The sequence below is a fragment of the Cololabis saira genome, chromosome 17, assembly GCF_033807715.1.
Source record: "Cololabis saira isolate AMF1-May2022 chromosome 17, fColSai1.1, whole genome shotgun sequence".
Classification (NCBI taxonomy): Eukaryota; Metazoa; Chordata; class Actinopteri; order Beloniformes; family Belonidae; genus Cololabis; species Cololabis saira.
In genome coordinates, this window is record NC_084603.1 from 1,990,123 (window position 1) to 2,011,892 (window position 21,770).

At 41.8% G+C, this 21,770-nt stretch overlaps 1 protein-coding gene across 2 annotated transcripts in view; it reads right to left on the reverse strand.

Moving 5' to 3' along the window:
* Positions 1-21,770, reverse strand: part of LOC133463519 (bone morphogenetic protein receptor type-1A-like) — a 66,311-nt gene that overhangs the window by 3,510 nt on the left and 41,031 nt on the right. The window contains exons 3-11 of one of the 2 annotated variants that reach the window (XM_061745090.1): positions 17,389-17,650; positions 9,912-10,074; positions 6,798-6,900; positions 6,452-6,551; positions 6,238-6,325; positions 5,439-5,574; positions 3,884-4,076; positions 2,671-2,968; positions 1,298-1,473 (exon numbers count right to left, since the gene is read on the reverse strand). In XM_061745090.1, the coding sequence (XP_061601074.1) occupies positions 1,298-1,473; positions 2,671-2,968; positions 3,884-4,076; positions 5,439-5,574; positions 6,238-6,325; positions 6,452-6,551; positions 6,798-6,900; positions 9,912-10,074; positions 17,389-17,449 (1,318 nt within the window). In that variant the 5' untranslated portion in view covers positions 17,450-17,650. Of the gene's footprint in view, positions 1-1,297; positions 1,474-2,670; positions 2,969-3,883; positions 4,077-5,438; positions 5,575-6,237; positions 6,326-6,451; positions 6,552-6,797; positions 6,901-9,551; positions 9,575-9,911; positions 10,075-17,388; positions 17,651-21,770 lie in introns of those variants that run through there. The other variant, XM_061745091.1, reaches the window with a different exon arrangement.

A 21,770-nucleotide genomic window follows, 5' to 3' on the forward strand; every position in this document is an offset into this window, starting at 1 on the left:
ATTGTCACGTATTTATGTTGTTTTAAATGTGTTGAACTCTGTAGAACCGTGGTCCTGGTGTGTGTGTGTGTGTGTGTGTGTGCGTGTGTTAGCGTGTGTTAGCGTGCTAGCTTGCCCGTATATGTGTATATGACAATCTTAATTTTATTCAGATATTCCTTAAAATGAGTGAGTAAGCTCAGTGCGAAGACAGAGTGAGATTCTTTTGAAGAAAACTTTTGATTACATTACAGTGAATGGGGACTGAGACAGGTATTGGCGCCGCTCTAGCCCCCCCCCCCCCCCCCCCCCCCCCCCCGTTTAAATTTTGTGCATACCCCGCCTGTCAAAGTCACATTTTATGAATCCCAACACCTATGTCTACATTCTGACAAAAGATTATTTGTCTCCTTTTTTACGGTTTGGCCGTGAGCTCGAGTTACAAATAAAAATTTGGGTTACTTTTTGCTGTTTCTCCCACTCTACCAACAGACATTCCACACTCTAGATTTGACGAAAAAGTGATTTCCAGTCCTCGCTTGAGTGCTCATATCTTGGAAAGTGTACATCTTAGGAAAGAACTGTTTGGTGTTTTGGAGAGAAGAGAAGTTTTCCCCCGTTTTGAAGTTTGAATGACATTTCTACGTGCAGGTATGAGAAAGCTAAGTGACTCAGAAAAAAGGAGATTTTCCGTTTTTTTTTTTTACGTTCTCCCATCCGCTTTGAATGGGGGCGCATGCCCCGTGGCACTAACTAGAAAAATTCCTCGTAGAAATTTTGAGAGTGCCACGGCGGGCTGCTGCCCATTTGTGTACATTGCTGTATTTTTCGGCAATAAAGGTGAAGGACTCAAAACTAAGTCCGATGACACCACATACGACTCTCTATGTCAAACCATTCAACAGTTATAGCATTTACTGGGGGTTATTTACTGTGTGTGTGTGTGTATATGTGTGTGTTAGCGTGCTAGCGTACCCCCCGTAGCGCAGCGCCGGGCCATCTCCCACACCACCAGGCCGTAGCTGTACATGTGTGTGTGTGTGTTATTGTGTATGTGTGTGTTAGTATATGTGTGTATTTGTGTGTGTTAGCGTGCTAGCGTACCCCCCGTAGCGCAGCGCCGAGCCATCTCCCACACCACCAGGCCGTAGCTGTACATGTGTGTGTGTGTGTGTGTGTATATGTGTGTGTTAGCGTGCTAGCGTACCCCCCGTAGCGCAGCGCCGGGCCATCTCCCACACCACCAGGCCGTAGCTGTACATGTGTGTGTTAGTGTGTGTATATGTGTGTTTGTGTGTGTGTTAGCGTGTTAGCGTACCCCCCGTAGCGCAGCGCCGGGCCATCTCCCACACCACCAGGCCGTAGCTGTACATGTCGGCCATCATGTAAGCCTGGAAGTGGTTCTTGTTCAGCGACTCGTCCAGAACTTCAGGGGCCATGTAGCGCCGGGTCCCCACGCGGGTGCTGAGGGGGACGTCCACCTCGTTGGTGTCGCTACGGCAACATAATAATAATAATATTAATAACAATAATATTAACAATATAAACAATAATAACAATATCAATAACAAAAGGAATTAAAGGACCTGGAAACGTCTGCTGAGTCATATTGAGTCTCTGTGTGGATGTGTTGACTGAGCCCCCCCCCCATTTATTTCATTTTAATTATTAATTTTTGTTTTCTTTTTTCTTATTATTATTTTTTATGTATTTTTTCCCTTTTTCTTTATATTTGGTTGTGTTTCTTGTCTACGGGTCTGTTGTAGGGCTGGGACGTTACGGTAACTCATGATTCAACACTGTGGCGATACGTGGCCCACGATAACAATAATATCACCATACACCATATCTACCATATTCCATATATTGTAAGAAATTTCATTGATATATCACGATATATGTGACTAAAAAAGAAAAAATACCCATAAAAAGCAAAACGTCTGTAGTGATGCATTTATTCAATGCCAAAACTTCCTACAATGTACAAAGAAAGTGCATTTGTATATTTCTTCACTGCCTCCTAGTCTGGTAAATGTAAACACAGCTGGACAAATTAAAGTACATGAACAATAGTGCGGTGACAACCGCATAAATCCATTATGTGTGTTGGAATAAAATATCCATATTTGCCGTCAGTTTATTGATTATTTATTGCGACAGAGAGCGCAACAATATATTGCAATATCGATTTTTTTCCCACCACTAGTCTGTTGTGATGCCGGGGACTCGATGGGAACATGGGGGGGGGGGGGGTAAAAAGATGGAAGTATTCCCTGTTGTACATTCCCTCATTGTACATTTCTGTTTATACTTTTTACCTATCCTAAGTTTCTAAGTCACTTTTGTACAGACTCACCCGGCACTTTAAAACCTCATTTTGTACATTTTATTTTATTATTTTACTGTTTATACTTTTTATTGTTTATACATTTCATTCTATTTTATTCTATCTCTTATATATTTGTTTTTATATTTGTATTGTGTTGCACCAATCACCATAACATATTCCTCGTGTGAAAACTTGGCAATAAACCCCTTTCTGATTCTGATTCTGATTCTTATGTTGCTGTACTATTGTTGGATCTGGTGAAACTACTTCCAATAAAAAAATAATAAAAACACACAAAAACCCCTCAAAAAGCCTGGATCCAGACCTGCAGGTTCTCTACAGACCAGAGTCGTACTACCAACCTGTTGAACTTGACGGCCAGCCCCAGGTCAGCGATGCAGCAGGTTCCGTTCTTCTTGATGAGGATGTTCTTGCTCTTCAGGTCGCGGTGGGCGATGGCCGGTTTCCCCTGCGTGCCGTAGATCTCCGTGTGCAGGTGGCAGAGGCCGCAGGCGGCCGAGAAGGCGAGCCGCAGCAGCGCCGCCGTGTCCAGCGTGGTCAGCTTCAGGTAGTCGTGCAGGGAGCCGTGCTCGTGGAAGTCCGTGATGAGGAAGAGCTGCGTGAAGGCGCCGGTGCCCTTGATGTCGGCCGCGATGAAGCCTGGGGGGGGAGTAGCAGTTAAAGGAGACTTACGACTTTTTAAATGCCATTTCAAACCAAATCTAAGACTGAAATCTAAGAAATCCGAGGTTGCCAGATCTGGCTGACAAATATATATTTTTCAGCACTTTTCTCTGCCGTAATGGAAACTTTTTTGTTAATAATTTCCCCTAAATATTTAGTAAAAACCAGGAAAACTAGCCCAGATATATATTTTTCAGCCCAATTAGGCTTAAACTTGTCCAACCTGGCAACACAGATTTAGACCCTCTGCAGGAGATTCTCCTCAAAACGATTAAATAAACTTTTTAACAATGACAGGATACAGTCCCTCTAAAATTAAGACCTTTTAATACCATTTTTAAACTAAATTTAAGACCAAAAGTCACTAAGAAATCCAGCAATGAGTTCAAGGTTGCCAGATCTGACAGGTTCCAGCCCAAACGAGATGTAAAAACCGCCAAAATAATGACAAAAACAGCCCAAATCCTACATTCTCTATGTTAAAACCCTAAATTATTAAATGTGTAATAAATTTCAAGTCATAAACAAATGAACCAAAAAAAGATCAGGCTCCAAACAAAGACTACTATTACATTTAGTAGATTAAATATTATATCAGTGAGTTTATTGTGTATGTTTCAACTTTTTGTTAATAATTCATCCTAAATAATTACAAAAAAACAGGAGAAGCAGCCCAGATATATATTTTTCAACCCAACCTGGCAACACAGATTTAGACCCTCTGCAGGAGATTCTACTCAAAACGATTAAATAAACGTTTTAATGATGATTGGATACATTCCCTCTAAAATTCAGACCCTTGGATTGAGATTTAAGACAGATTCAGACATTTAAAGGCCTTATTTCTAAGAGGTTTTAGGATCTCTGGGACATAAGGAGTGGGTTCCGTACCCAGGATGTTCTCGTGTCTCATCAGAACCGTCTGGTAGATCTCCGTCTCTCTGAACCAGCTTGCTTCCTCCCTGGTGAAGAAAACCTTCACGGCCACTTTCTCTCCCCTCCAGCGGCCGAGCCAGACCTCCCCGTACCGGCCTTTACCGATCTGACGCACCATCTGGATCTGCTTAGCGATGGTTCTCTGGACCTGGGGGGGGAAACGGGTTAGAACGGGTCAGAACACTTATTTTATTATTTTATATATTTTTATACATTTATAGGGTTGATAGTTAGTATTAATATATAGTAATTATCTGGGAAAGGCAACATACGCTGTATTAATGTATAGTAACTTATAGTATTGTAGTATAAAGGGACTGGGATTCTATATGTATATGGCAAAGTAATGATGGTATAATATTATAATACTTATAATTAGTGTTGTCCCGATAAATCGCCCGCCCGATCACGTCATTTTCAAAACATCGGTATCGGACAAAAAAGTAAGGGAACAAACCTAGTTATTAATGTTTTTAATATAAATTTAAATCGTTTTATATATCATTGCATTTAACGTCACTTCCGGCCGGCACGAAACTAACATGGTTTAATGTTTGAATTGTGAAATGTTCCATTTGTTCATGTTCATTAAACTGCTGCTATTCATTCATTCATTCATTCATTCATTCAGAATGTTGCACTAAGGTTAAGACAAAAAGTATTTTAATTTTCTTGTGTTTGTGAGTTTGACTGAATGTCATTCAGCTACCTCTTTGGAAGTTAAATTTATTTATTTTGTTATTGCACTATTCTGCACTTTTTGTTTTACTTTACAATTTCATGTTTTTACATTTTCTGGCACCAGAGCTGATAAGCTTTGTTGAAATAAATGTCCATGTTGTTTCCAATGGACAATAAAAGAAACTTGGGATTATTTAGTTTTAGTCCTGTTTTTTTTTTTTATTATTCATTGCCAAAATGTATCTGATCGGGAAAAAGTATTGGAAATGTATCGGGAGCCAAAAAAAGTGATCGGATCGGCAGATACTCAAACTCAAGTGATCGGGAGCTAAAAAATCCTGATCCGGACAACCCTAGTTATAATACTCAGGTATATTGTTTATGATAAGATATGTATATATATGTATATATATATATATATATATATATATATATATATATATATATATATATATATATATATATATATATGTTGTATGTGTATATAATATGTATATTATTTATAATTGCTCTGGTATATCATTTATTTATAATGCTCAGGTATAATATTGTAATGAAGTGCTGTAATATTTTTATATTTGTAATAATAGGTATATTTCTTTTGATAAAGTAAAGCTTGCTGTTATATTTGTTTTTATTTTTATTTTTCTATGTTGTATTAGAGTAAAATTGAAATAGAAACAAGGGGTAGGACCTCATAAGTTTTTACTTCCTCCTACTCCCTTTCGGGCATGAAGGTTTATTTATTTTTGATTTTGTTTAATGACTGTTTATTTGTATTCTTTTTCTGATGTTTTGTGACACTCAGTACGGTTGTGCATCCTCCTACCAGCAGGGGGAGCCCCGAGCCGCTGCCGGAGCTCTGTGATTGGTGGATCAGGTCTCTGAGAGATTCTCCAACCGGGATGAAAACCTCCTGCTCCAGATCTTTGGGGTAACGCTGCCGCTCCGCCTGCCACTTGTACCTGAAATCACACACAGAGGTAAGTTTAAGACCTTTAATACAATTTTCAAACTAAATTTAAGACCAACAGTCCCTAAGAAATCCAGAGCTGAGGTCCAGGTTGCCAGATCTGACAGGTTCCTGCCCAAATGAGATGTAAAACCCGCCGAAATAATGAAAAACCAGCTCAAATCAAACATTCTCTATGTTAAAACCATAAATTATTAAATGTGTAATACATTTCAAGCTTCACATCACCACTAAATAGCCCCAAAAAAGTTCAGGCTCCAAACAAATCGTATATATTTAACTTGAGCAGATTAAAGAAAGTAAAATATCAGTGAGTTTATTGTGTATGTTTCTACTTTTCTCTGCCGTAATGGAAACTTTTTAGTTAATAATTTCTCCTAAATATTAAGTAAAAACCAGGAAAAGCAAATATATATTTTTCAGCCCAATTGGGCTGAAACCTGCCCAACCTGGCAACACAGATTTAGAACCTCTGCAGGAGATTCCCCTCAAAACGATGAAGTAAACTTTGATGACTGGATACATTCCTTCTAGAGTTTGAAATTAAGACCCTTGGATGGAGATTTAAGACTAATTAGGACATTTTAAAGGCCCTATTTTAATAAATGTAGACTTTGTAAGACTTTAGGACCCCTTTCTTGGTCCCTGGTGGTACCTGTAGTAGCAGACGACGGTGACACAGACCAGCGTGCAGCAGCAGACCGTCATGGAGATGAGGAAGGCCAGCCAGTGGGGGCTTCCCTCTGGAGAGAGAGAGAGGTGTTAGACCCCCAACCTTAACATCAGCTGGTCCGGGACCAGGTCTTACAGGGACCAGGTCTCACCGGGACCAGTTCCTACCCAGGAACTAGTCTGGTTCTGGTTCTTACCCGAGGGGTCCTCCGGGGGCAGCGTGGGCTGCAGGTCCCGGTTGCAGAAGTCCGTGTTGCAGCACTCGATGGATCTCCTGGTCTGGGCCTTGGGAGAGTCCTGTCAATCAAAGCAGCAGCCAATCAGAGAGCAGAACCAGAACTGTCAATCACAGCAGCAGCCAATCAGAGAGCAGAACCAGAACTGTCAATCACAGCAGCAGCCAATCAGAGAGCAGAACCAGGACTGAAGCAGCTGCATCACATTTACACTCAAGGTTTCAAAAACACGGATAAACACGCCAACCCGCGGCTCGCTAGCCGCATCTGCATATATAATATAAATTAAATATTAATAGGATCCCACCTTGCACTGGAAGTCGGACCCCTCGTACTTCATGCAGCCGGAGGTGAGCAGAACTTCTCCCAGGTCGTCCTCCTCGATGATGGCGAAGCACTGGCCGTTGGTCCTGATCAATACAGAGATCAATATACAATCAATACAGAGAAAACATGACTCAGCAGCTGGTCCTGATCAATACATCAACCTGGAGCTGACTCAGCAGGTTCTTGTTCTACTTCTCACTCAGACTAAAGTTGTTTTCGTCAACGAAAATTATGTCTAAATATCGTCGTCAACGAACCTTTATCACCAGGAAAATGAGACGAAAACGCTGGTCATGTGACGATAACGATAATTAAATATATAATGCAATATCCTAGAGGAATAAAAACCAGACTAAAATGTAGATTACAAAATAAAAACTCTGCTAAAATGTGTCTTCATTTCCGTTGACCAAAACCAGACGAAATGTTCTACCAAAGATCCTTAATGTTCATGTTTTCAGTAGTTTCCTCTGGTTTAGTCTTTAGATCTTAACAATAAAGTAACAATAATATAATAATAAGATAACCTTGTTTTAGTTGTAAAATGGGTTTGGCTAAATAGAATCTTTGACTAAAACTAGACTAAAATAGTCCTGGACAATTCTGACTAAAATAAGACTAAAATGCTCAGACTTTTAGTCGACTGAAACTTGACACGACTAAAAGGAGAATGAACGAGACTAAAACTAATAAAAACTGAAATGATAGCTGGACCCAAAGACACGACTAAAACTAGAACAGGTTGACAAAAACTCCACCCGTCAGCATCAATAATCACCATGGAAACAGCAGAACTCCATCACTGCTGTGTCTGACCTGCTCCCTCCACCAGGGGGCAGCAACGCTCCACCAGAAACTCAGTTTATCATCAGCAGATCTGATGATGTTCCTGCCCCGAGAGGGCGGGGCTTCACACAGGTACCTGGTACCTTTATACCTTTATACCTGAGTACAGGTATAAAGGTATAAAGACAAAAGGTACCAGTACCTTTATATATTTTAAATTTTAAATTTTAATTTTTAATTTATTTTACTTCAAGATGTTTCCGTCTTTATTTGCTGTTTCTCATGTTTGTGAGGCTGAATGTGATGTGAGATCATGACAACAGGAACCACAACCTTTTTTTTTTTTAGGGACTGGGATTCTATATGTATATGGCATAGTAATGATGGTGTAATATTTATAATGCTCAGGTATATTGTTTATGATAAGATATGTGTATATATGTGTGTATATATATATATATATATATATATATATATATACATATATACATATATATATACATACATACATACAGGACTGTCTCAGAAAATTTGAATATTGTGATAAAGTCCTTTATTTTCTGTAATCCAAAAAAAAAAAAAAAAAGTGTCATACATTCTGGATTCATCACAAATCAACTGAAATATTAAAGCCTTTTATTATTTTAATATTGATGATTATGGTTTACAGTTTAAGATTAAGATTCACAGAATATTCAAATTTTTTGAGATAGGATATTTGAGTTTTCTTAAGCTGTAAGCCATGATCAGCAATATTAAAATAAAATGCTTGCAATATTTCAGTTGATTTGTAATGAATCCAGAATGGATGACATTTTTTTTTTTTTTTTGGATTACAGAAAATAAAGAACTTTAAATTTTCTGAGACAGTCCTGTATTTAATATATTTATAAAGCCCCGCCTGACCGAGCCCTCACACTGAGGCCATGGTAGATACAGTAGGTTACAGGCGGACACGCGGACACTGTTGACTTTTTTTCTCTGCCGGCAACGTGACCCGATCACGTGATCTGGTCAAATCGCAGCCTTTGCGATTAGAAAATCTCGTTTTATCACATCGCGATATTATCACAAATGCAATTATTTGTTCAGCTCTATCAGGTATATTGTTTATGATAAGATATATATACCGTATTTTCTGGACTATAAGCTGCACCTGCATACAAGCCGCATCCGCTCTATTTAAAAAAAAAAGAAAAGATATTTAGCCGCAGATATTTATGTTGTTAGATTAGATATTTACTACATGTACAGAAGGATTCTGAACTGTAAATGATGTACATGTTTGTACCTAAATAGATCTTTCCTAACAGTGTCTTTTAACACGGCAGCAACTTTGCTGATTAAAACGGGACAGAACCAAGAGAAAATAACCGCTATTTATTTATCTATTTATCTGTTTGAAATCTGCTTCTACTTCTATCTGCTAAAGAAGAAGTAGCGTATTCTTCTTTGCATTTATTTTGTCTTAGTTTTGATTCTAATTCCGGTTAGAGCACCCTGCGGTGGAAGAAAAATCCACAGAATAGAAACCTTGGTATAAGCTGCATGGTTGAAAACCTATGGAAAAAGTAGCGGCTTATAGTCCAGAAAATACGGTATGTTGTATATGTATATTATTCATAATGCTCAGGTATAAGATTGTAATGAAGTGCTGTAATATTTTTTTTGATAAAGTAAAGTTTGCTGTTATATATATATTTTTTATTTTGTATTAGAGTAAAATTGAAATAGAAACCAGGGGTAGAAGTTTATAGTTCCTGCTACTCCCTTTCGGGCATGAAGGTTTACTTCTTTTTGATTTTGTTGAATGTTTTGTGTAATTGTTTTCTGTTTTTATAATTATTTCATGCTCGAAATAAAGATTTCATCCATCCATCCATTATCTATACCCGCTTTATCCTGGAGCCTATCCCAGGACAGTAACCGGGTCAGAACCAGAACTCACCAGCAGGTGTTGTTGGTACTGTAACCGGGTCAGAACTCACCAGCAGGTGTTGTTGGTACTGTAACCGGGTCAGAACTCACCAGCAGGTGTTGTTGGTACTGTAACCGGGTCAGAACTCACCAGCAGGTGTTGTTGGTACTGTAACCGGGTCAGAACTCACCAGCAGGTGTTGTTGGTACTGTAACCGGGTCAGAACTCACCAGCAGGTGTTGTTGGTACTGTAACCGGGTCAGAACTCACCAGCAGGTGTTGTTGGTACTGTAACCGGGTCAGAACTCACCAGCAGGTGTTGTTGGTACTGTAACCGGGTCAGAACTCACCAGCAGGTGTTGTTGGTACTGTAACCGGGTCAGAACTCACCAGCAGGTGTTGTTGGTACTGTCATCAGGACAGTGACCGGAGCAGTAGCAGCTGAGGAACCGGGGCAGATCCTCCGGGGCCACCGTGGAGTCCTCACTGGGCCAGCGGGCCTCGGGTTTCACCCCGGTCCCCTGCAGGACGTGGTCCGGGTTCTGGCCCGCAGCTGGAACCGGGACAGGAGGAGGAGGGTTTAGTTTAGTGGTACTTTCAACTTACACAAACACAAATAAGCCCAAGTACAGGTGGAGAGCAACTTTCACATAGAACGCTCAAAGCAGCCGCCGGCTTTCCCATTCATGTGTATGTCAGGGCTCAGCAACCCGCGGCTCTTTAGCGCCGCCCTAGTGGCTCCTGGAGCTTTTTCAAACATGTTTGACCTTTTTTTTCCCCTTTTTTCTCTTCTTTTCTTCATTTTTTTCTTCGTTTTTTTCTTTTTTTCTTCCTTTTTCCTTTCCTGTTTAATCTCAACATTTCAACTTTTTTTGCAAAATTTTGACTTTTTTCTCGACGTTTCGACTTTTATCTCGACATTTCGACTTTTTTCTCGACATTTCGACTTTTTTCTCGACATTTCGACTTTTTTCTCAACATTTCGACTTTTTTCTCGACATTTCGACTTTTTTCTCGACATTTCGACTTTTTTCTCGACATTTCGACTTTTTTCTCAACATTTCGACTTTTTTCTCGACATTTCGACTTTTTTCTCAACATTTCGACTTTTTTCTCAACATTTCCACTTTTTTCTCGACATTTTCCGACTTTTTTCTCAACATTTTTCTCGACATTTCGACTTTTTTCTCGACATTTCGACTTTTTTCTCCACATTTCGACTTTTTTCTCCACATTTCGACTTTTTTCTCCACATTTCGACTTTTTTCTCAACATTTCGACTTTTTTCTTGACATTTCGACTTTTTTCTCGAAGTGCATAATGAAAATAAATCTTCCCCCAGTTCTAACTAATATAGAAACATGCAGCATGTGCTGCCTTCATTCTAAGGCTCTTTCAACATTTTGGGTTGCTGACCCCTGGTCTATGTGCTACCACTGCCAGGACCAGACTGCTCTGCTGCCGAGCTCGGCGCCCGAAGAGGAGAGTTTAGTTTACACAAATAACCCAAAGTACAGGTGGAAAGCACCTTTCACATAGAACGCGCAAAGTGGCGGCCGCCGCCGGCTTTCCCCTTCATGTGTATGTGCTGCCGCCGAGCTCAGCACCGCGCAACAGGGCGCCTGCCGCGGCGAATTTAAATTTTTTTAATTTCACCGTGCCGCCCTGTGACGACATCATGAAAAGTTGCGTGAAGCAGGATTTGTTTTGAATTTGGATACAGGAAGAAGAATCGGAAATGACGGTAATTGCGCCATGATGTTCTCCGTGCGTCGCTGGTTTGATCCAAATATCCTGAATGATTAATCACCATGGAAACGGAATATTCCGAATGTTTCAGTAACCGGAATATTAGCAATAACCAGAATTTTGACTGCATGTAAACGTAGTCACTGTACCCAGATTTAAAAAGTAGCAACAGTAAATAAACAAATGTGGCACTTATTAACATATATACAACTAAAAAAGTGAAAGGTGCAGCAGTTTGAGGTACACATGTAATGACGGCTCTAAATAAAACATATATACATTTTTTTTAAAGTGATAGGTGCAGCAGAATGAGGCAGACATGATTATTGTTGGAAGGTGCATTGTTACAGCACGTGAAAGAGTTATTATAATTACTGTTATTATTGTTATTATTGCACGGTGATTGATTCTCTGAGATTCTATTAATCTTGAGAGTTCATCAGAGCAACAGCTTGGGGGAAGAAACTGTCCTCCTGTCTGGAGGAGGTGGAGGGTGAAAAAAACGTGCAGGTTGATGATCAGAGACGATCAACATGGAGGAAAGAACGATCTTGGCTGTGAGTCTGTGAGGAGCTGTGGGATACGAGACTGCAACTCAATAAGAAGGGACATAAGTGCAGAGAAATCTCCCAGGATTTGGACACACCAGGTGTTTTTAAAAGTGCACGAGCCTGTTTTCCCCCCAATCCTGTCTTCATGAGGATTTCATGGACCCTCCTTGCTGCTGCTGCTCGTCTCCTCAGAAGAAGAAGAACTAAAGCCAGGGCTTTTCTACTTTCACATTTTAAATCCTTAGTCTTCCACTAATCCAGAGTCCTGTTCTCTGATTGGTCCATCGTTGCTAGCGATAGCGGTCACCTGAAGTTAGTCTGAGGCTGGAACAACGTTGGATTCAAACATTTGATTATAACTAGATTATATAGATTTGAAAACTGGGGTTACAACCGTATCCAACCGAGGACTGACTTTAACGTGTCTGAACGTTCCGACATCGATCCAGCGGAGCAACTTTACTACCAAAGTAAAACATGATGACAGATTTCTGAGCTCAGAGACATGAAACTTCCAGGTCAGTGAGAACAACATTCATACATGGGGTGCACTGATGATTTTAGATAAAGTTTTAAGAGCCTTATAGTGCAGAAACTACGGTACTAAGAAGGATCGACAGAACAGCAAAAAGAGCCAGACTCCTCTCCCTCCTCTTCCTCAGAGTGAAACACAGACTCACGTCTTCAAGTCTGGACCTGAACTAAGCCCCCCCCCCCCCCCGGTTGCCGTGGCGACGGCCCTGCCGGTAAGTTCCTCCTCCCGTGATGAAGTCAGACTGAAACCTGAGTCAGCAGAACAGACTCTTCATCTGCCGTTTACCAGAAACCCCGACGTCACACGCTGTTTATCTGACAAAACACGAGGAAATTTTAGTTTTATATTTGTATTTGGAAGGATAAATATACATATAGTTGTTCTCAAAGCAATATTAATATCGTATTCAGTCTTAAACACATAAACCCCAAAGTGGTTAAAATGAGAAGCCTATGTGAAAGATATATTTTCTGATCTTCTGTTTTTATTTATTTTTCCTCCTTAAACCTCAAGCCTTCTATTTTATTTTGATATATAATTTACTGTCCTTAATTTGTAACTGCATTTTATCCGGAAGTTTTGTACCTTTTTTTGTATTTATCTGTCAATACAAAAAAAAAAAAAAAAAACACGGAGTAAATAAATAAATTAATACATTCCTGCATAGCAACCAAACTTCTTCCAAATTTCTAAATTTCTAATCTAAACCAAGTGGCAACTCTCAGTAGGTGGTTCCTCCAGGTTCAGGTCTGGACCTGGACCAGATTCAGGTTCAGGTCTGGACCTGGACCTGGACCAGATTCAGGTTCAGGTCTGGACCTGGACCAGATTCAGGTTCAGGTCTGGACCTGGACCAGGTTCAGGTCCAGGTCTGGACCTGGACCAGGTTCAGGTCTGGACCTGGACCAGGTTCAGGTCCAGGTCCCCTCAGGGACTCTCAGGAAGTGTCTTGAGCTTTTCAAAATGTTATTAATGGATTCCAAACATTATAAAAAACGCTCTTTGGACCCTCTTAGTGTGTTTGATCTTTTCTAATTTTAGATGCAACATTAGATCAGTCATCCATAACGATAACAGACCTGCGGCTCATATTTGACTGACAGCTCTGAGTCCAGGTCATGTGACGGCCTGACTCCGCCCCCGTTTCCACCAGACACCGACCGGCGGTTTAACCAGCGTTAACGCAATATATGGACTCTCCTACGCTTTCTGAGTGATACATAAGACACACTCGTGCACACACACTAACCCCACCCCTTTATTTATTTATTCATATTTATTATTTGGCTTAGGCTATTTAAAACCCTGATACCAATATCAATGTATGCTATTGCACCCATGTATTAGGAAAAAAAAATATTTATAAAAAAAATAAATCCATCAGCTCAATAGTGGTGACAGGTATTCACACCACTTTGGATAAACTTCAATTAATCTCTTCAAAATATCTTACAATGACAAAAAAGCAAAAATTGTTTGTACAAAAGTGTGAGAGCAGACGTTTTCCCGGCTCTATTGTTTGACATGGTTCCAATTTTAGGTGCACATGCGCATTTGTTTTCATGTCAACAGGGAGTGAATAGTTCAGCTAGTGGGGCTGATATTTGTACCCTGGTGCAAATAGTCACTCTGTTATTATTTTTATGTACTTTATTTATTTTTATTTTCCTCTCCTTCTGTGTCTCACTCTTATCTTTATTGCTTTGCTAATTAAATGGTGCAAACTAGTCTGTGGGTTCAAACGACCTCGACTCGGAGCTGCAGGAGACTGCAGGTCCGGGCCCGTCTGGGCCGAAGACCCCGGAGACTAAGACCAGGGGCCGGATTCACAAAACATTCTTAAGAAAAAAATCTTCTTAAGTGTCAATTTTTCTTAAGTTCAGTCTTAAGAAGAAAAAAGAGAAGAAGTCATATTCTCCAAAAAAGAAACTTAAGAAGAAAGTTGAGAAAATACTTAATAAAATAAATGGTATTCTTGAAATTCTCAAATTTGTTCTTGACTTTTTTCTTAACTTTAAGACAATCTTGACCTGTGTTAAAATTTCTTGTGTGAAAAGGTAATAATAATAATAATAATAATAATAATAATAATAATAATAAGCCTCTAATATCATCTTTTTCAACACATTTGCACAAACAAAGACCCGCAATATTGTGAAGTCTCGCTTCTGGTGCATCGACTGAATATAATGAAATGAATAATAATATTATTAATATAATATAAATATGATATAATTCTGGGTTACTTGGCTGCTACTTCTGTGTGAACGGTCTGCTGGAGCGGCTACTGAATCCTTCATTTAGTATGCAGTAATTACTTTGCAGTATGTAGCATGTAGTTCTTAGTATGCCATTTCGGATACAGCCATATTTTAAGAAGTTCTTAAGTGGGAAAAATAAGAAATTCGTAATAAATGACAGTTCTTAAGACGTTCTTAAGAAAATATTGAGGAATTGGACTTAAGAACTTTCTTATGAACTTTTCTTATTAACTGTCTTAAGACATTTCTTAAGATCGTTCTTAAGAACATATTGGTGAATCCGGCCCCAGGTCTCAAGCAGACCCCCCAATCCGGTGTGGACCTGCCGGTCCCGGGTCGGGGTCCCACCGGTCCCTGAGATCCGTCCCGGAGCAGCAGCTTCAAAGCGTTGGGTCTCCAGGGCAGCAGGAGCAGCAGGGATACAGCAGGGAAACAGCAGAGATACAGCAGGGAAACGTCCGGAGAACAATGGTTGTTTGGAGTCAGCGCCGCCGGCAGCAGCTATACAGGAAGTGCTTTATGTGATACAGGAAGTGGTTTATGAGAGGAGGGGAAGTGAGAGTGGCAACAATCGCTCCAACAGCTTCCTGCTGGAGGACGAGGGGGACGAGGGGCCGAGGGCTCGCAGGGAAACTCATAATCAGCTGCTACAGGAAACTCAGCTGACAGCTCTGTAGCAGAGAACCAACACCTCAAACTGGACTGTTATCTGCAGACGCTTTGCATGCTGGGAAGAGGTTTAACCTTCAGCTGCAGGAAGATTCTCCTCTGATGTCAACAACGGCCACGGTTACATGATGTTTTTTAATTCAGAATTAATTATTCGGAATTAAATAATTCAGAATTAAAATATTTTCCTAGGAGTTTACATGGAAATAGTAATTGTGAATGGAGGTTTCCATGGAAACACGTTTGATGGTCTTTCTCCAATTCCCCTACAGGTCTGGGGGTTGGGAAGGTTCTGATTGGATAGGGGGGGGACCGGAAGTTAAACTACCGGAAGAAAAACTAACTTAGCCGCTACAACTTTGAAAAGCTCATAATTTTGATGTTTCCTGTTTCCATCTGTTCTTTTAATGATTTCTATTTATTAAATAAATGTTCTCTGCTCTTGACCAGCGTTTACTGCTGCTGCATCTTGAAACTTTGTTAGGAAAACCAGCCCAGTGGAATATAAGATCATGGAGACAGATGGGGGAGGGAACGAGCAGAAAGAAAGACCGGAATTAATTTAAAGAGGAATGAGTTTATACATGATCTGTAATTATTCTATTCAGATTTAAAATCGGAATAAACCAGCCACTTACTTCGGAATTAAGTTTAATTCAGAATGGCCATTTACATTCAGAATTAAGTGTTTACATGGTCATTTTTACTAATTTTAAATGGGATTTCATTTTAATTCTGAAGAGGAATTAAACTTCCCATGTAAAGGCACTGAATGTGATTCCCAAACCTTTTCTGGTCCATGTCGTGTTTCTAAGGACAGATTATTGATCCCTGACCTTCTAAACGCTAACGCCTCAGAGGTGAGAGCTGCTGGGAACCAGTCGATAAGACCAGTCTCTGTTTCCTGCACAGATTCCTGGCTCCATCACCGGCGGCTGCTCTAAGCTGGTTTTAGCTAGTCGTAGCTCCGCCCACCTCCTATCAGCCTGGGAAGGGCAGTGATTGGCAGCTGGGAGGAGCTGCTTCCTGTCCCAACAGGAACCTCAGATAAGACCTCATCATCACCTCACAGGAGGTGGAAACGAGGAAACAACGAGCCAATCAGGGATCAATCACAGAACCAAACAACAATAATCCACCAGATCACGGCCAATTATAGCCCTTTCCCACCAAACTGGTTCCAGTGCTGGTTCTGGACCAGCTATCGGTGCATCTCTATTATTAAGTTCGTAAGGGTTTGTTAATATTCAGCGTTACACTCTTTTATCATGTTTGTATTTTAAGAACCGACACCAGAACTTAAGTTTGTGGATGAAAAACGTCCGAAAGTAGCGCAGAAAGTGGCGTAAGCGCGATTGTTGTGCGCCACACTCTCAGGCCTCGTTTCCACGTAGCAAAAACGGTGGTGTTTTCATGCGTTTTGTTCGTTCGTATACACGAAAACGAAGCTCAAAGTCTCCAAAGTGCAGATTTTTAAAACCTCCGTCTTCACGTTTGCTTGTAAACGGAGAGAAACGGACATTTATTCTTCAGAACGTCACATGATGAGACAGAAACGTCACCAGCGTCATGAGTGACACCTGTGGTTACAATTAGTTTGTAACCGTCAATATTTTCTTGTGTTTTACCTGTTTTATATTCTAAAGTCACACTTAAAAATAACTCCACTTCTCTGTCACTCCAAACCAAAGACTCTGGTTCATCTTGGAAGTAACTGGAAGTTACTCGTGTCATTTGTTGATGTTTTTTTCCAGGATTCTGATTGGCTAGCATGACTTTATCTTCTCGTTACACTGCCCCCTGTAGGTTTGGATGATCATAGCACCTTAACAGATATTTATGCAGGTTCCTGGAAATGATGGGATTTTTATAAACGTAGAGGGGAAAATATCTGTTTTTGTAAATACCCGGATATGTGGAAACTTGCCCTTAGTTTACGAGGCTCCTGGTTGTTTACATTTCAAACTGAACTGGTGACTGATCAGCTGCTGGCAGACGCTAGTGTGTGTGTGTGTGTGTGTGTGTGTGTGTGTGTGTGTGTGTGTGTGTGTGTGTGTGTGTGTGTGTGTGTGTGTGTGTGTGTGTGTGTGTGTGTGTCGTACCATCAGTTCTGGGTAAAAGCAGCAGAGCAGCCGTCACAGCCAGACAGCAAAGACCTGCCATCCTGCAGCGGGACGATGACTCAGAACCAGAACCGGGCCGGAGCAGAGCCGTCTAGACGGCAGGTTCTGGCCCAGAGGACGACCCGGTCCTGGAGGACGACCCGGTCCTGGAGAACCTTCAGACGGAGGGACGACGGGTTCTGGTTCTCAGGCTGGTATCACAATATCTGGTCCGTCTCACTGGGTCTCTGGGTCCAAACCCCTGGAGGAGAAACAGAACCAGACAGAACCGGGTTAATCGAATATTGCACATGAAAGAAGAATAATATAGTACATGGCAGTAGTTATTCTCGTGTCCAAGAAAACATAAATTTTTTGGGCAAAAACAAAAAAAAAAGTTATTTGTATGAAATAAATAACTAAGAAATAAATAACTCAAATATGCCTTTCAATATCCATTTAAAGTACAAAAAAAGAAAGAAATTGCAACAGCTCAACAGCGCATGTGTGAATTAAATGCCGTGACTGCTGGGATTAAAGTTTACCGGACGAAAATGTCATAATGGAAAAAGCCGTCTTCACAGCTCCGTTAATCCGTGCATCCATGTCAAGGCTACGGCGTCATGGCAACGCCGTTGGTTTAACGCAGAACCTTAAAAGAGACCTATAATGAAAACCAGGTTTTTTCTTGCTTTAACATTTATAAAGTGTGTTTTTTTCTTGCTTTAACATATATAAAGTGGTCTCCCCTCAGCAACTCAGAGAAGGAGGAAACAACCAGATTCTGCAGAGTCTGTACAGCCGCCTGGATGATCGTCCAGTGTGATGTGGATCTACGAGCCAATAAGATTCTGCTCCCCAAAGTTACGGAACCAAAATGCGATTTACATCGGTCGTCCTCCGATGCGTGAAACCACGCCCACAACTAACTCCACCGGCCGGAGCTTCCTCCATTTTTCCGTAGCGATGTATCACGTCATTCAGGCAGCCAATCAGCACAGAGCCTCATTATCATAGCCCCGCCCACTCAGAATCCTGCATAGATAATGAGGTTAGAGAATGGGAAGATAAAGACATGGATCAGAGGCTGAATTTCTCATTTATTTAGCAAAAACTATCAAAAGCTTGTTTTTACGACATTCAAGGCCTGTTTAAAATAGGGATTAGATCCATAATAGTTTTCTTTAAGGCGGATCCACCGCGGTTCAGCCTTCGCCAGGCGAGTGTTGGGGGGGCGAGTCCCGCCGGCCTCGGCACCGAGGGCCAGAGTCCTGGTAATGAGGGAGAACAGAGGCTTGTTTTTCTGGGTGGGGGGGGGCTCCTGGCCCCGGCCCCCCCCGGCCGTGACCCCTGACCCCTGCCGGCCCGGCTCTGGCCTCCGACGGTCCGGCTAACGACCAGATTATTTGTCCAGAGATGTTCTGCAATTAGCGGCGCTGCCCCCGCCGCCGCGCTAATGACCGCACGTCGCAATTAGTGGGCGCCGAGGGGGGGGCGGGGCCTGGGGGGGCCGGGGGGCCCTGTGTGTGTGTGAGGCGGCTCGTGGCCCTGGGGGGGGCCGGTGTCTGTCACTTCCCATCAGCCCCGGGGGGGACGAAGGGGCCCGACCTCCGACCCACTTTTCACACTCTGGGGAGGAGGAGAGTGGTGGGGAGGCGGGGCCGGGGCCTGGGGGCGGGGCCTGATGGGGAGCTCCGCCCACCAGGGAGGCCCCGCCCACCAACACTCTCAGGGGCCCCTTCACATGGACCAGCTCTTACTGGGTCAGCAGAACAACAGTATTTATTCAGCCACAGGCCTGTGTTGAAAAAAAACTGATTTTACAATTCTAAATCCATTCTCATATTAATTCCTAAAAATCGATTTGTCTCTAAAGATCGATTTTTTTCATCATTACTTTACAGCTTTTGGTATTTTTTTTGTTTCTGCCTAAAAAAGGAATGTTTTGTTGGACACCAGAATAACTGGTGCCGTGTTTTTCCCTTTAAATATGTTTAAAGGTATAAAAACATTAGTTTTCAGTAGGGCTGTGCGATTAATCGATTTTAAATCTAAATCGGATTTATTAATCACAATCGATGTTAAAAAAAGGAAATCGGAAAATGGATTTTCCTTTTCTGCAGCTGCATTACAGACAGAGCTCGTCTAGTCATCTTTGTTTGGTCAAGAAAATTGTAAATGTCACTTTACTAAACTCAAGGAGGATTTACAGTATCTTTCAATTGCACTTCATTCCCAATAGGGACATTGGTTTGCTATTTTTCTTTAAAAATTAAGATAAAATATTTGAAACAATTCTTTTCCATTGTTTTCCTTTTGTAGTTTTACCAAAAAAATCGAAATCGAAAATCGGGTTTTCAGAGAAAAAAAAAATCAGGATTTTATTTTTTTCCAAAATCGCCCAGCCCTAGTTTTCAGTTATAATTGCATAAATTGTCTATATTTCATTACGACTCGGGGCGACGGTACAGATGTTTTATTTCTGATGATTCAGAGTTGGAGGAAACAGAAACAACGGCGTGAACAGAGCAGAACTAAAGTTGATATCTAAACGGAGAATTCTCTCACAAATGTTATTTTCAAAACCTCTTTACTCATTTCCTTTTCTTTTTTAAGTTCTTTGTGGCCGTTATTTGAGAGTCTCTGGACAGGAAATGGGTGTAGAGAGATGACACGCATGAGAGAACGACAGGCTGAGATTAGAACCCCCTCGAAGGCTGGGCGGCGTGGCGGCGTTGCCGTGTCGGCGTTGCCGTGACGGCGTTGCCGTGAAGGCGTTGCCGTGGCGATAACAGGAACCTGAAGGAGGTTTCACCTCCTCGCCACAACAACCGGAGCTGCTTTGAGGCTCCGCAGCTGCAGAGATAACAGAGATAACGGAGATAACGGAGGCCCCGTCAGGTGGGGGGGACGAGACCGGACAGGCCCGGGAGGACCCGCCCCCTCAGACCGGAGTCCCCGCCCCCTCCTCCTCCCGTCTCCGTGGTAACCAGGTTAAAGGGGGCGGGGCTGCTCCTGCTACCTGGACGTGACATCCAGGACCTGCAGGGGGAATGAAAGCAGGTATTGTTCCCACCTGAGCAGAATGAGCTGCTTGTGAGGAACCAGTGAGCCGTGGAACCCCCACCCGCCCCCCCTCGGCCCCCACGGGGGAAGGAATGTGATGTCACACCGCCCCAGGGCATGCTGGGAACTCTGCTGGGACAGAAACCCAAGCAGCGAGTCGGGTCTGAGCTCTGAAGGGTTTGCAGCCCGGGTTCTGGTTCTGGTCCTACGCAGGGTTTTTCCTGCATAAACATTAGGAGGCGGAGCCTCCGCCTAATCTCGTGTCGCCCCAGCTGTCAAAACTCCGACGTCATGAAAATAGTTATTTTCTGGCCGGCGTTGGACTGGATGGATGTTATTTTAACTGCAGTTGCAGCTTTACGCTGCTGGAGGCGCTGTATCAACAACAGAGCACCAGAAGAAGAAGAAGGAGGAGAAGAAGGAATGATGAGCAGGTTCTACAGATGGAAAAATAAGAGGCTGAAATGTTCTCTGTCTGGTTGCAAGATTTGTCAGTAAATGTCTGAAACCCTATAAAAACTAAATCTTACCAAGACTACTTGTTTTATATCCAGTCAAAATGTTTTATTTCTAGTCCAAAAAAAACCCATTACATTTAAAATAAGACTAAAAAGTAACTTGTTCTAGACCATTTTCACTCATTTCAGTGAAAATGTTCTCTTGTTTCATTTTTTTTTTACTTTTTTTTGGTAAGATTGAGTTTTTATATTAGTATTCAATTTTTATGTTAATAAAATAATGCTTTAACATGATAATTGTCATATTTTTTAATTATATTAGAATTCCCAAAATACAAAACATGTTTGTAAAAAGTGTTTTTCTTGAGCCAGTTGAAGGGCCGGTTTACTCGCACACGTGTGATCAGGATGGAGGAAAAACCGCTACGGGTCAAGATTCTGATCCAGTTGGAGACGAGGCTGGACACGCCCCCTCCAGGACCGCGTTTCCCAGCATGCATCAGGGCTCCAGCTCCAGCCAGCTCTGCAGCTCTGGTTCCCGTCACGCTGCAGATTTCCAGGATTCATTTTTAATTAGTTAAATGAAGTCTGAAGCCGAGTGTCTCCAGGTCTGTTGGGGGGGGATTTAACATCAATAATAACCGTCTGTACCAGACGAGACCTCGGCCCCCCGGGACGGACCGCAGCCTCCAGGACCAGACGCTGATAATCAATAATCAGCACTAATGTGTCTCCACTTCCTGGTCTGGAGCAGCAGAGACTGATGCTGCTTTTACACGGAGCAAAAACGCTGGTGTTTTCATGCGTTTTGTTCGTTCGTTTACACGAAAACGAAGCTCAAAGTCTCCAAAAACCATC